This window comes from Halyomorpha halys, unplaced genomic scaffold (assembly GCF_000696795.3).
Source record: "Halyomorpha halys isolate HHAL.00 unplaced genomic scaffold, Hhal_1.1 Scaffold623.1, whole genome shotgun sequence".
Lineage (NCBI taxonomy): Eukaryota > Metazoa > Arthropoda > Insecta > Hemiptera > Pentatomidae > Halyomorpha > Halyomorpha halys.
The window spans coordinates 57,871-73,130 of NW_027107123.1; the positions used below are offsets into that span (position 1 = coordinate 57,871).

A 15,260-nucleotide genomic window follows, 5' to 3' on the forward strand; every position below is an offset into this window, starting at 1 on the left:
CTTTTTTCTTAAAATTTTATTTATATAGATTAACCTGAAATACCAAAGATATTTTAATTTAATAAAAAATAATCATTGAGAAATTAATTCATTCAAAAAAATTATTAGAAATAATTAAAATTTTATTTTGAAAGCGTATGTATTGAATTATCTTGGTGTGATATGAAGTATCTACTTATACACATATAGTGAGTCCTTTTTAGAATGCTAATGTGAGATGTACTTTCTTAGGTCTGAATTTATGTGATCTATCAATGTCTATTATGAATACAAAATTGTCATAACCCATAAAGGTAAATAAAATTTAATATATACAAAAAATAAAGTTGTTTAGTTCCATAGATAGATGAGTCCTACAAGACAGAGTATAGTTTACAAAGATGGAATTATGTTTCGGGAATGGAAATAAAAATACGTGTTTTGACGACAATAGTGTCACCCTTCTAGGCAAATTTGGGCAATGAAGTAACATTTATGCATGAGTCTTTTCTTCTCCTTCATTATGTATTCTGTGCGCTCATGTAGGTTTTTCCTTTTTTTTGCTACTCATCCCTTTCCGAACGTGCGAAAAGCTATTTGAAGGCCTGATGTATAAGCAAATCGTTACGTAGAGGGAAGATCTGGACGAATATTAGGAAGGAAATCAATAGATTCATATTCCCCTCGGTAGTTTTTTTGTTTTTTCTCGGATAGATTTTTATACGGAACAATTTCAACTTCGAAATCCCAAGAGAAAAGAAAACAATTCAGTAAGTGATCCTAAATGGAAAAGTATTTCTTAGTTTTTTTTTTGTTTTGTTTTGTTTTATTATTTTTGGTCTATTCAATTTTTTACCTTTATAAATACGCATAAATAAAGGTTTTTAAATCAATTTGTTTTATTTGTATGTTTTTTTATTTTTATTTTTCACTATTGAATAATAAAAAAGAATTTCATTATCAATACTTTTTACTCATAAAACAAAAGATTCTCAAGTTTATTTAAGATTGTTAGAAATTTCATGATAGATATATTTTTTTTTTTTTTGTATTGTTTAGTGCATCTTGTCTAAGTTGCAATGGAACAATTTGTCAATTGGCGAATGTTTCGTTTTCATGCCCTGGAAACAATTCTTACATTTTCTTTAATAATTGACTTCACAACTTCTTTAATAGTATGAAATCATTGTGTGAAAACGTTATTTAATAAATAAAATTGGAGGGAAGAAGGTAAAAAATTGTGATAGTTTATTGCCATTTAGACAAATTAATTGACAATTACACTCTTCCTAGAAAATAAAAACCATTTGCATACAAAGGATCTAAGGCTGAGGTAATATCAAACTCACAACTGCTACCGGAGGGTTGACTTTTATTTCGTGGTGGCCCCACAGAATCAAAGCTTGCCTCTCCCCTCTGTTTAGAATAGGTTAGTTACCTGTAAATAACCCCACCATTTATCAGAAATTACCAGATAGGCGGTAAAAAAAATACATTCCTTAAAAATGTCTCTAAGGATTGAAATCCAGTAATATTTTGTCGGTTATTATTTTAAAAGAAATTCCAAATATCTTCAAAAATTAGGATTATTACGAATAGTTCTGTATTTAACTACGTTTGTCCAGCTATTATTTCGTAAACATTTAGAAAATAATTACTTCTTAGATATTTTTAGGAGAAATTTTGGTAGATTGTATTATTTCTATTCAATAAAATAACTTAACTAGAAGTAAAAAAAAAAATTGCTAATTCGGTTTTACTACAACATACCAATTTTCTATTAATATAGAGTATTCCAAATTGTTTTTATTATTATTATATGAATTACTCAAATGATCTAATAAATATTAGGCTTTTTATAAAATAATTTTGTGATTCATTATTATAATATAATATTATAATGATTAAAAAAACATAAGGGACCCCTGCTGAATGAATTAGCCTAGCTGTGGTTAGGTCCCCATTTGCTTTGCAACAAGGAATGTCCTTGCTTATCTTCTTTTCTCTCTTCAACTTAATTTTTTTAGATGGTGTGTTGAAGATGAGAGAGAAAACTGATTCAGGATTCTCGAGCCACGTTCAATATTTTCTCTCATTATAACTTCATTAACGAGTTGAACAAGGCCTAGAAGTGAATTTTAATGTCTACAGTGAACTTGATTTTCAAGACTTTTTGATATCTAAAATATTATGGAAAGCATAACTTTAAATTTGAATTAATCAGTTATTCAAATCTCTCGTATGAATAGCAATATGATGCGCGTTTTCCATTGCATTTATACTTTTTTTTAGTCGTTCCTGAACTAAGGTTACTTAATTATCTCCAAATCATTTGTAGGCCGGAATTAAACAGTATTTTACTTAATATTACTCCTCTTATAATGTTTTATAAATATAAATATAAATTGAAGATTCTGAAATAAATTATCTAGTCCCTCAAATAGGAGTGAATTCCCCAATACAAACCTCATTAACGGATCATAAATCATATTCATGAAGAGCAGAGACAGTAAATACTTATATATTCAACTGATACATATAGTTTGTGTTGAATTGTCTTAGATTGGTGAACATTCTCTGTTGGTTTATTCTTATTTACTATATATTTTTTTTGTTTAGTGTTGGTGTGATTTGTTAAAGAATGTTAAAAAAAAAAGAGAAGCTACCAAGTACTTTAGTCAGTGTATACTCCTTACAATTTCTGTTGTATACAAAATTTATCATATTTCAAGGTTAATGGTTTGTGATTAAATGATGCAAATGTAAATTATTCGAATTGGAAGAATTTATTTGACCGGAATGCGGTCAATAAAGGTACCAAAATAATAACAAAAACTATTTTTGTCAACCAACGTTTCCCCCCACATTGCAGGGCTTCGTCAGGACTAACTGAAAAGTAGATACGAACATTGCAAGAAATGAATGAACATTGCAAGAAATGAATGAACATTGAAATAATTATACAGATTTTTTATTAAATAAATCAAAAATTAGTATCCAATTCTGTCTCAACACTTTATTTTTTCATTAGTCCAACGTTTCGGCCTTTCTAGCCATCTTCAAGGACATCTAAATATTTAACAGCTTATATTATATCTTCATTTTTAAACATTTACAACAGCATCATTATTCACTATATAATATAACATACCTTCAATACAAAACTCCTCCTCACATTAATTTACAATTTCTATTGCAGAATAGCCTGCAATTATTTAATAAATAATTACCTTGTCTCAAAAAATTTTGAAATAATATAATTAAATATACAGAGAAAATAAGCAAATATGTAAAAATATATATATACTTTTTTAAAAATATAAAAGAAATAATAATAAGCTTAAGTTAAGGAATTATACAAATAATTATATAGGAAGTATTCTTATATAGTATTTACTTAACTTAAGCTTATTATCATTTCTTTTATATATATTTAAAAAAACAAACTTCACACCCACTACAAAAAATCATTATACACTGATAATCAGACCAATTTGGAAATATGGAATTAAGCTCTGAGGCTCTACCAAACCATCAAAGTCCTCCCGCATCCAATCCTTACAATCCAAAATCCTAGGTAAAATCCTTGATGCTCCTTATTACGTTACAAATAAACTCATTCACAAAGACCTTAACATCCCATTCGTTGCAGATTTGGCCCAAAACTGATATGCGTCTTCTCATTCCAAACTCCTTACCCATCCTAACCCAATAGTTCTTAATCTCTCATCATTAACGATCCCTGATAACTCTTCGAGGCGTCTGAAAAGAAGATGGCCACGGGACCTTCTAATTTAAATTAATGCTTGAAGTATCACCAATGGGTGGTTGCTTCTCAAGATTTTCAATTGTAAATGAAACATTCCACATATTTACTTATTGCATTTATTATTTTATGCAATTTTAAATTACATTAAATAAATAAATAAAAAAACATTTTTTTACACATTTTCTAATTTTATGTGTATATTTATTTTAATGTTCTTTCACTTCTTGCAATGTTTGTATCTTGTTTTCATTTAGCTCTGACTAAGCCCTACAATATGGGACGAAACGTTGGTTAAGGATAAAAAAATTTGTCTACAGTTTTAAGTAAATGATTTCAGAATAAAATCCATGGTACGAGCCGTTTTTAGAATATATAAGTATCTAGGAAGTTACATTTTCGCATAGGTAAGAGATATTAGAAATTATTTGATATAATCTATACCAACTTAAACAATGTTTACACCTATTCCCAATAATAGTTCAAATTCGGGCCAAATCGCACGGGCTTAAAATATATCAAAAAACTTAAAAATAATTTATTCAGAGACTATTTTAAAAAAAATTAGTTATCCCTTAGTCTTTTTATAATTTTTATGATTACTATTGAAATGCACTTGCTCATTATTTCAGATACTTTTCAATATTTGTATTTAAATAAAATTTGTACAAATTGAAACAAAAATGTAATTTTTTTTTGCATGATAATAAAAAAATTAATTGTTCATATAATAGTCCTTTGACGATAAAATGTATGTGACCATCCATTGTTGAAACATGGGTGTATCCAGGAAATAAGTATCAGTATCAATACTCAGTAGCCAAATTATTAGGCATTATATACCATTACACTAGTAGCTTTCATTAAACTTCGTGCAAAATCCATCCATTTTCGAAATATAATAGAATCAAGGAAATTCGCTAAAATTAATGCAAGACCATTCCAACACTAATTCGCAATGTAACTTTAAATTTAGTTTGAAACGGACTAGCCGCTTTCGATATAAAAAAGTGCCAAGGAAAATAATGAAGTAACAATAGTATTGATACCACACAAATTTTGCCTATTCAATCCACAACTTTTCTCTAAATTTGGGCCAGGTTGGACGAGCCATTTTTAAAATATAGATATGCTCACACGTAAGAGAAAGCAGAGGTTAAGAGGCTTAGTTGAAACTGATATGGGAACATCTAAGTACAAAAAATAATAATAATAATAAAAGAGGGGGAGAGAAGTCTGAGTACATATTTTTCCTGTTTGAGAATCTTTATTTATTTATTTGTTTTATAAATATATAGTGCCGAAAGCTGTTAATAATTTGATAATTTGTGATCTTTCATGTGAGTAGTCAAAGTAATAACTAACCCACAAGCTTAACGAGAAATATGTAATTCTTGGAACATTATTAATACAGTTTCGCCCACGCTTTATACGTAACATTGTAAATCAAAGAAACATATATTAAATGCTCAACGCTTGTAAATATTGAACCACCACGATGAAGTAATCCACAGACAGAAGCCCGTTAGTTAGAGATATATGTGACGTGAGAGGATAACGGGGTTATGGTAATCTGAGGTCAAAGATTGTTCATTCCTCCCTACCTGCCCGTTATCTGTCTGTTTAGTGAATTGATGAATTCATTTTTTTTTTTTTTTTATTGACTAAAGTAATTGATATTTTTGGTCCAAGTTAAAAGTCATGAAAATGTAAATAAATTTAAGCAAATCTAAAAAAGCAAAGCCAGAAGTATAGATAACAATCTACTAGACTTAATCTACACCATGACAGTTGCAACTTTAGCTGTAAAGTGTCACAGAAAAAAAGTAAAAACGTTTATGTGATGGCAGCTTCACTGCTTGAACTTGTACTGTCTAATATTACACCTAACCAACTGCCACGACAGTAAATGCTGTCATGACTGTTACTTTTATACAATTTCCAAATTCAAGAAGCTGCATCAGGCGTCACTATAAAGTGACAGTAGCTTCTTTACAGGTACTATAAATTGCCGCGACAAACCTAGCGCAAAAGATTTGCTCAGACTTTACAAGTTTACAAGTTTACACCATGTAGATTACAACAGTTGTGACCTACCTCCGTCTAATAATCATTGTCTATCTCATAAAATAATCATTTCTTGAAACTATCCTTTAATTTAAAATGTAAATATATTATTTAAACAGTGCCCAAGTTTAGTATTTTACTTATGTAGTTAAAACATACTTAAATTATTAACTTTTAAATTAAATTGAAGCTTTGTATAAAACATAATAAAAAATATCCCACTTTTGGAAACTGCATAAGATCTTTTAAATTTTGCCGCTGATTTTTTTTTTAAGTATCTTCATTAAAATTTACAACTGTATATAATAATACATTTAGTCAATTAAAGTTATAATGAGTGATAGGCGTGTAGAGATACTAGCCATTAGTAGCCATCTTCTTTTCAGACGCCTCGGAGGATTGTCAGGAATGGAACACTAAGTTCTTTATGAATGATTTTATTTGTGAAAAAGTAAGGAGCATTTGTGGATTTAACGAAGGATTTTGGCCTGTAAGGATTGGATATGACAGGAATTCGAAAGTTTACTGGTGCCCCAAAGGTCAACACCGTATGTCCAGATTGGCCTTATTATAGTCTTGTAGATCAGTCTTTTGTAACGAATTGAAAGCTTATACCGTTTGTCTAGTATGTGCCGTAATTGTCAAAATCAACTTGCAGTTTCCTGTATTTCCAGTCTTGTGTGGGAATTCCATGTCAGTCGTTTGTCTAGATGTAGTCCATGATAGCGGATCTGTTCGACAGGGGTTAGAGCAACGAAAAAAAAAATTATAAATTAACAGTATATGATAAAGAAACATACCATACTTGAGTGTTAATAAAAATATTCACCATAATTTAGGTGATTAAATGGTTTACTGTCATATTATGAGCCAATTCACCACCCCAATGCTTGTATTGTATACGAATATACGTCCCGTTTTTACTCTGGTGAAGTTCTTGCTGGCTTCAAAAATAACGGGAATCGTGAAAAAATGTGGGTTACTTTCATTTTTAAAAATAAAAATATTTATGATTTGCAAAGACTTCTTTCGATTTGAGATAGGATTTTTTTTTTTTTTCATCGGGGCATACAACTGAATGTTTTGATGAATAAGAAATTGGGTTACTGTCGTACTTTTAGCTCCCCTTCAGTAAATTATCGTTTTATAAACACTCCTTTAAGTAATTCTTTACTAAGGAAACAGTAGTTCACAAGGAATCAATTTAAATATTAAAGTAGCATTTCGTTACAAAACGGAAATTTGTTTAAAAATTTTTTTAAACCTAGGTATTTAAAGGAATCCTTTAGTAAGGTGTTCCTTAGGTACGTCCATGAATATGACGCATAGTAGATGTATTTAATTGTCTTGAAAAGATGTAATTTCCATAGCCAATACGTTTTATTAGACTTTTAATGTGAGATGTGCTGTTTTTTTCTAAAAATATTTAATCTAGATTTTTTCGATCCTGATGATACCTATATTGGTTAGTTAATTACCGTTATTTTAAATAGTCGAGACTTCTGTTAATTATATTCTAGCTATTAATTTTCGTCAGTTTTCGAGATTTTCGTCCTTTAAATGAAGTTGGATAATTATTCTTGGAACTCACCTCTAACGATGTAATGGAATTAACACTTGTTCCTAATCAGTAGGCGAGAATCACAAATTAATGTTAGTTTCTTAGTACCTAGTTAGTGACTTGTTTAATTACTTTCTTTGACTACCGCTTTTAACTTTTAACTATGCGCGTCAAGTTCATTACAACCCAACCTTAACTGTAAAACATATTGTGCTAAGCAGTTAATCGTGGAAGTTGTGTATTCTATTCACGTGACATTTTCATTATTTTAATCAAGAGAGAAATATTAATATTACATCTATTTGTAGATCAATATTGCAATATAAAATCTATTAAAACTATAACTGAAAACTTTTAAATTATTTTTATTAAATTTTGTAATTAGAGTTCTTTCGATTTGATATACTTTCGTCCCTACAATAAAAAGCCTTTGTAGTGTATCGAGAACTGAGTTTTTTTTTTTTTTCAGAGATCCAATTGAAGTGGCAAGAAACGTGGGCAAAACCGCGAAAAAATTATGAGGGGTTATGCAAAACGTTGAAACCCCAAAAGACGTGTCTCCAACACCATCTCAAAACTCGAAAAAATCCTTAAAACGCTGGTACTATAAGGATGGGCTGTAGAGGTGCCCTAAAAAACACGCTAAAGAAGTCGGATATGCCCAAATTTATGGGATCTGCATAGAAATATCTTAAAACGTATATCCAGCGCTTCCTATGGTTCAAATGAATCGAAAATCGGCACATGTTTCATAGGGAAAAAAAGAATGGTGGAGATAGACTTCAGTAAAAATTTTGCGTAATATTTCGGAGGTTTTTAAAATTTTTCGTACCTCTACCGCTTTTCCTAATTGAGTTAGAGGTTTGAAAATTTGTACTTATGTGGTTTGATGAGATGCTAGAAAAATGTTTTTTGAAGTAATAAGTTTTTCCATCAACCTACGATAACTGTTATGAATGGTTTTTGAGGTTTCAAACATCTACGGCTAATCCAAATTGAGTTTGAGATTTGAAATTTGTAAGTGTTTTGATTTGGGGATAGAAAAATGTCTTTTGAGGTTTCAACAACCTCCACTAATTGATGAAATTTTAGTTACTATGACTAGGATCAAATCATGTCCAGTTCTTGGATTTGTTTTGGGGTCGCGAATTTAAATGGGAGCTGAATTGTAGTGAGAGAGAGACTTAAATACTCGTCAATTTCGTCATTATCTAAATTTGGACTTTTCTTGTATTAGAGAACGTTTTCTTAAAGAAATTTGCAAACACTTGAGCTTTCTCGGCGTGTCCGCTGGCGATGAATTCAGTACACACTGCACAGCCTCCCACAATGATTGATCCTTTGGATCTAAATCTTCTACATATTTTGTATTTTTAGTACATGCCCATTTGTCAACAGGGTTTCTAGTGCGCATTCCTAGTCGCACACATATACAGCCCATCCAAATTTAGTTAAAGGGTTGAAAATTTGTACGTGGTTTGAAGCGTTGTTAGAAAAACTTCTTTTATGGTTTCAAATTTTTTCATTCCCCTTTGTCGTTTTGGTTTTGCAAACCATTGCAGACTATCTAAATTTAATTTTACTTCTTTGAATTGAAGAAAAAATACTTTCCATCATTTTCGCTCCCTAACCTCCTCCCCCCCCCCCCCAATAAAAATCAGAAATAAATACGACTTCAGTAACGATGATTACACTTTTTAATGTAAATTAATGGATTAGAAAGAAATCATGTCAAATGAACTGAAGTTAAGAATTATTTGAATGAGCATATTGGAAACAACACTTAATTAATTAAATGTCAATCAATGAAACTATGAAAGAGAGGATTATTTCATGTCCCCACCGAAGTTGTTTCAATTCAATACTCAATGGGCTTTACTACAACTGAGAACTGGACATTTTCAAGTCTTTATCATAATCAATCACTTATTATAGCTCATTATTATTTCTAGGAACTTTTAATTATAAAAATGATGTTTTCTAAAAGGTGTGACGTAATATTACTGACCGTCCATTTAATTAACTTTTTTACTTTAAATCCTATTTAATTAACAACTTCAATTAATTATCCAACATGCAATTAGGTATAATTTAATTTGAATTACCTGTTTGAACACGTCTAATTATCCCGGGCTTTATTGAAAATCAAGAAACAATCAAATCTACTAAAATTATTCCATTAACATTATCTGTTAAGAAACATTTTATACGTTATCGAAATTATATTAAAGTTGATCATTCATAACATTTTGTAGATCTTTACTATCACTAATCTCTTTATTGGATAGGATTGCGAGACCTAGGATCTAACAGGTACAGTACAAGAGCCGGGAAGTAAAAAGACAGTTATCTCACCTCAATTTTTAATTACATTAATAAAAACTATTCATAATCAGTAGTCAAAGTGTATGAGTCTGCCAAGTATAGGTAGTAGTAATAAAAATGGCGGATGTTTCAAAACCTTAAAAAACACTAATTTTTCATTAGAAGCACTATATCTTTAAAATTACAAACAATACTAGAAAACCTAAGAAGAACTTATTAGAGCAGAGTAAATTTGCTTAAATGTTAGCCCTAATAGACCTTTTTACGTTCAATGGTTCACGAGATATAGCTTTTTAAAAAGCAATAATTCATAAAAATGTACTGAAAGATTAGTCGTTGGTATATTTATTTCGAAAAATCTATATAACTATACGTCGTAAGATGTCTATTAGCACTCAAATTAAAGCTAGTTTAATGTACTATAAAGTAATTTATGGCCTTTATCTTCGTACGAATAATAGTTCTCATGATATTTGCTAAAATAAATTGATTTAAGGTTGTTCAGACAATAAGTTTAATTTATGAAAAACTTTATTTCAGAAACCATAAGACGTGCAGATTTTAGTCAGCACTTAAATGAAAGCTAGTTAAATTTAGCATAAAATAGTTTATAACATTTATCTTTATATGAATAGTTTTTATGATATTAGATAAAATAAATTCACAAATTGTTAATTTCTAGTTGTTGTTGTTCACAAATTGTTAATTTCTAGTTGTTGCTGTACACAAATTGTTAATTTCTAGTTGTTGTTATCAACTTTTGGCCCCAATGAATCCAGGATTAGCGAAACGTTTAGTTGTTTGTATTAAACCTAGTTATAATTAGGGAGTTTGTAAGACATATGAATCCAGAAACAAGTTTCAGAAAGCGCAAAAAAAAGAACTTTTTGTTGCTTTGAATTTGAACCAAACAAGGTCCACACTCGGGACATTAATTTATGCCATAGCGAACAATGTCTGTCAACAGAATAGTTGTGATAATAGTTAATTATGGAAATTATCATGATTCAAGTGCAATTTGGTATATAAGTAAATTTAGGTTTTAAATTTGCTTTAGGAAAAAACACTCCTAAGATATTTCTGTGTAATATATACATTATTACTATTTTTTTAGCATAAAAATAAAGAAGATTAAATTTGTCCGAAAATTAAAATTTCTTTATTGTAGGGAGGACACCCCCTACTCCCTCCCTCTGGAATCGATAATAGTTTATAATTAACTAATGAAAATTTTATCTTTTTATTGTGTAATCAAGCTACAGATTAATATATTATATAATAGATTAGGTTTATATTATTTTTGTTTCCAGAATGAGCGAAAGGTGATGGGGAAGGACACCTACCTGCGGGAGTTGGCGCCCGGCAAGTACGCCCTCCCGCTGGAGCTATGCGAGCGGTTCAACGAGAGCGGGGTGAACCTCAGCAGGATCGAGTGCCTGGAACACGCCCCGACGCTGACTTCAGAGGCGCTGACGAGGGCGATCGTCCTTGCTGTGATGGCCGTCATATCCCTCATCGGCAACCTCCTTACCATCTTCAGCATCGCCGGGACCAGAGCCGGTCGACGCCGCAAGAACCAGACTTGGTCCGCTGTCTATGCGCTCATACTCCATCTTTCGATATCGGATCTCTTTGTCACTGTTTTCTGTATGTATAGCCTTCAAAGTAATATCGATTTACGTTCGCCAAAATTATTACAGTGCACACCTCAAAAACGATCCTAAAGTACATCCACCAAAATGATCTGAACGTACATATTCCAAAATTACCCCAATTTACATCTTCTATTATCAATATATCCTTCTATCTTGTAATATGATCATAGTGTACATCCTTCTCCCAAAATCTTCCAAATTGATCAGAATCAATATCCTCAAAAATAATCCTAATGTAAATCCTCCAAAATGAACCTAATTTACATCCTCCATTATGATCCTAATGTGCATTCTCCAAAGTGATCCTAAAGTACTTCATAAAAGATGATCCTAATATATATCCTGTAAGACGGACCTAATTTATATCCTCTAAATTGTTCCTAATGTACCTCCTCTAAAATGATCCAATTGTATTTCAAAAATGATTCTGGAGTATATTTTCCAAAGTGATTTTGCATACATCCTCTAAAATAATTTAAATGTATATCTCTAGAATGATTTTTAATGTATACCATTCAATATTATCCCTTAATTAACATATTGTTTTCCAAAATTATCTGAATTTATACGAGTATCATCAACAATAAACTTAATGTATACATTTCAAGATAATCTTAAGTAAAGCCACCAAAATGCTGTTTCCAATAAATACCGACTACCTATACTGTAACAACATAATATTTAAATTACTTTATATTACTATGATTTTATGTATTATTATAATATAATCTACATTATATTAATGATTAGGGTGATTTTTATTACCATATTGTATAGATAGCGTAGTAAACTCACTCCACCCCCTCCCCGAACGTCCGTACTCCAGAGATTTTGTCTCCCTCCCCTTTTACCTATATCTAACGTCGGCTCTGGGTTCAAACAGTCAATCCAAACAAATTGAATGGAACTCCAGCTCTAAAATAAACAGCATTGTTGACTTACGGAAATTTATTTTACACTAGTAATATTTCTACTGGTCCCAACTCTCAACTCCTCACAGAATAACTATTTGATAACAACAATGTCCAACGGAAGACTGTAGGCGTTTGAATTTAAGATATAATTAATACGACATATTTACTGATTGACAAAGGTGAAATATTTTACCTGCTTTGCTGACCAAGGTAAAACAATGACAGTAAGTTGAGTTCAGAAATATCGAAAAATATATCGATATTATTGCCGAATACGTTTTATTTGATATATCGAGATATATTAAAATTTTACTACTGAAAACAAGTATTTTGAAAATAATAATAAATAATAGTCAGTAAATAAAAAACAAAAGATAATACATTTATTGGTTTAATTTTTTTGTTTTGTTTTTTAATGAAAGTGCTGAGGTTTAACTGGTATATCATTATTGTATGAAGTGCGCCTTTAATCTAAGACCTGGCGTGACTGAAATTAATTTCAATGAATAATAAGGCATAAAGTAACAGAAAGACAATCTATTGAGTAATTTACAGGAGTAAGTGGTGGGCAAAATAAAACTAATTAATTAACACACTTTTACCATAAACTTGAGTGTGCTAAGTAATTTTGATTATTAAACTGTAGATATGCATGCTGATGATGATGGTGGATGGTGATGATGTGAATTATAAATAGAAGGAAAGTGAATTACTCATGTTTTTTTTCATCTTCTCCTCCACATCCCTCTATTTCCCTTCTCCTCGGCTGCCGGAGGACACTTCAGAAATGTCTCTAATCATTTATGGTTTTCAACCGAATTAGAATGAAGAAAACATACTGCTTGCACAGAGAAAATATAGTTCTTTCCCTCTGCACTTAGCCAAAGCTCGCTAGCGAGAGTCTTTTGTTATCTCAGCCAAATGAAAACATGACGTTACTATTAACCATATGCTTATAGTATGGGTGCTTCCCCCTTGTTTCGAATCTTCCGTTTAAACGGAACAAGTATTATTCATCTTTTTTGAATTTACTGAACAAGGTAATTCCTTTGTTCCTAGTTCTTAGTAATAAATGTTATGACAGTGATAGATTCACTTTATTCAATTCATTTCACTTTTCAATTTTTTTTTTTATTCCATTAAGCAATTATTGTTTTCTCTTATGCTAAATATTTTTTTCTATTGTCCATGTGAATGAATTGAGGAATAAATAGTTGAGTGAATACTTTTTTTTTTTTGGTGATAAGCAATAAACATTTACTTGTGGCTATAACAAATTCAAATCTGATATTTGCCAATTTGTATTACTCTTTCTTTAGATCCAATGCAGTTATAATATATATAACTCGTGAATAATTTATTATTATTATATCTGATTAGTTTTTATAATTAAGGTCAGTTATTGCTCCTATTATAAGTTAAGATCTGACGTTCCAGGCATTGCTGGAGAGGCGCTGTGGTCGTATACCGTCCAATGGCGTGCAGGTAATGTGGCCTGTAAGATCTTCAAGTTCTTGGAGATGTTTTCCCTCTACCTGTCCACCTTCATCCTCGTCCTCATCGGATTGGACAGGTTCATCGCCGTGCGATACCCGATCCGGGCCATCAGTACTGCCAAGAGGTGTTCCAGATTCGTGGCAATCGCCTGGGTACTAAGTATCATCCTCAGCATTCCGCAGGTAAGAGATTAATTAAGAATACCAGTTGATTCTTATTAAATGTTTCAGTTATCGGAGTAAAAGCCTAGCCCTGTGTATCCTGAATTCTGTAATATTCCTGTTACATATTTGGCGAATAGTTTATCGGTAATCCCAGTAATTTATTCTGCTTGTAGATTTCTTATTTAAACCTGAGTTTTAGTTGGAGGAATCGCTTTTTAATGGTAGCCAATCAGTAGCCCTTACCCTTGCAATGAGATGTCTGATATACAAAGGGTAAATATCATATGGCAAGTAAATGCCACACACCTAGACCTAGAAAAGGGTGCTTTGAGTTGTTGAAGGCGATAGTATTTTTTTTAAATTTATAGTATATAATATAATAATATATACATATTACTAGGTTTTCTTTAAGAACGCCATTAAAGGAGATGGAACAACAAATAAGTAAAATCCACTTTTTCCGCCAATAATGAAATACGCATATAAGCAGAATATAAAAGTAAGAACAAAAATATGAAGCGGTACTTGCATTATAACAAATTTGACTTATCATTCTACTTTGAGTTTAAATTAATCCACACTCGTTTCAGTACTGATATTTCTAAATTAATCACAGAGGCAATACTTTCCCGTACTAATTTTCCAAATGAGGTTTTCTGACAGATTGACTATTTCAAATTTCAAACGTTTTCCGAAAAGTACTTTTAATAATATTTTCATTAAAAAAGTATAACATAATTATATAAATATAACAGTTTAATCCTGCTCAGATGCATTGTATTTTATCACTAGATATAATACAATACTGGCAAAATATCTGCCAGAGACCGACTCAATCTAAACAAAGGTTATATTGTCTTTATACTTCTCATGAATTTTATCACTTACCCACCCTCAGACTGATACCAAACAACACCCTCCCTTTGTGTGTTATGCTCCGGGTGAAGGGAGTTATTCAAGGGAATATAAGCATAGAAGAAGGGGGGAGGAATGGCTTGGTTGATAACAACTCCTTGCCCAAATGTTTTCCCTTAAACTACAGCCGAGTAGTGGAATCTCACTATTTTGATACTCTCAGTTATTATGATTTTGTCCTTTTAGATCAGTGAGAGCACCATACTTGAAAATGATTTTTTTCTACCTCCTAATTCAATTTATTAAACAGATACAATATGTATAGAGTCTACATATATGCATACATATTTAGTGTCCTTCCCTTACCATTTGGCATTATAAGGGATTGGGCTGGGTCCGCTGAAGGCGGGGGTTACAACAATGGCCCATGAGCCATTGGTTGGGGATACAAAAACTGGGATGAGCCGCTCCACTGGG

General features: G+C 31.0%; 1 protein-coding gene across 2 annotated transcripts in view; it reads left to right on the forward strand.

Moving 5' to 3' along the window:
* The window catches only part of CrzR (corazonin receptor), a gene marked incomplete at its 5' end in the record, with an annotated part of 48,130 nt that overhangs the window by 18,552 nt on the left and 14,318 nt on the right, over nt 1-15,260 (forward strand). For both annotated transcript variants that reach the window (XM_014427109.2, XM_014427108.2), the window contains 2 exon segments: nt 11,009-11,345; nt 13,705-13,946. In XM_014427109.2, the coding sequence (XP_014282595.1) occupies nt 11,024-11,345; nt 13,705-13,946 (564 nt within the window).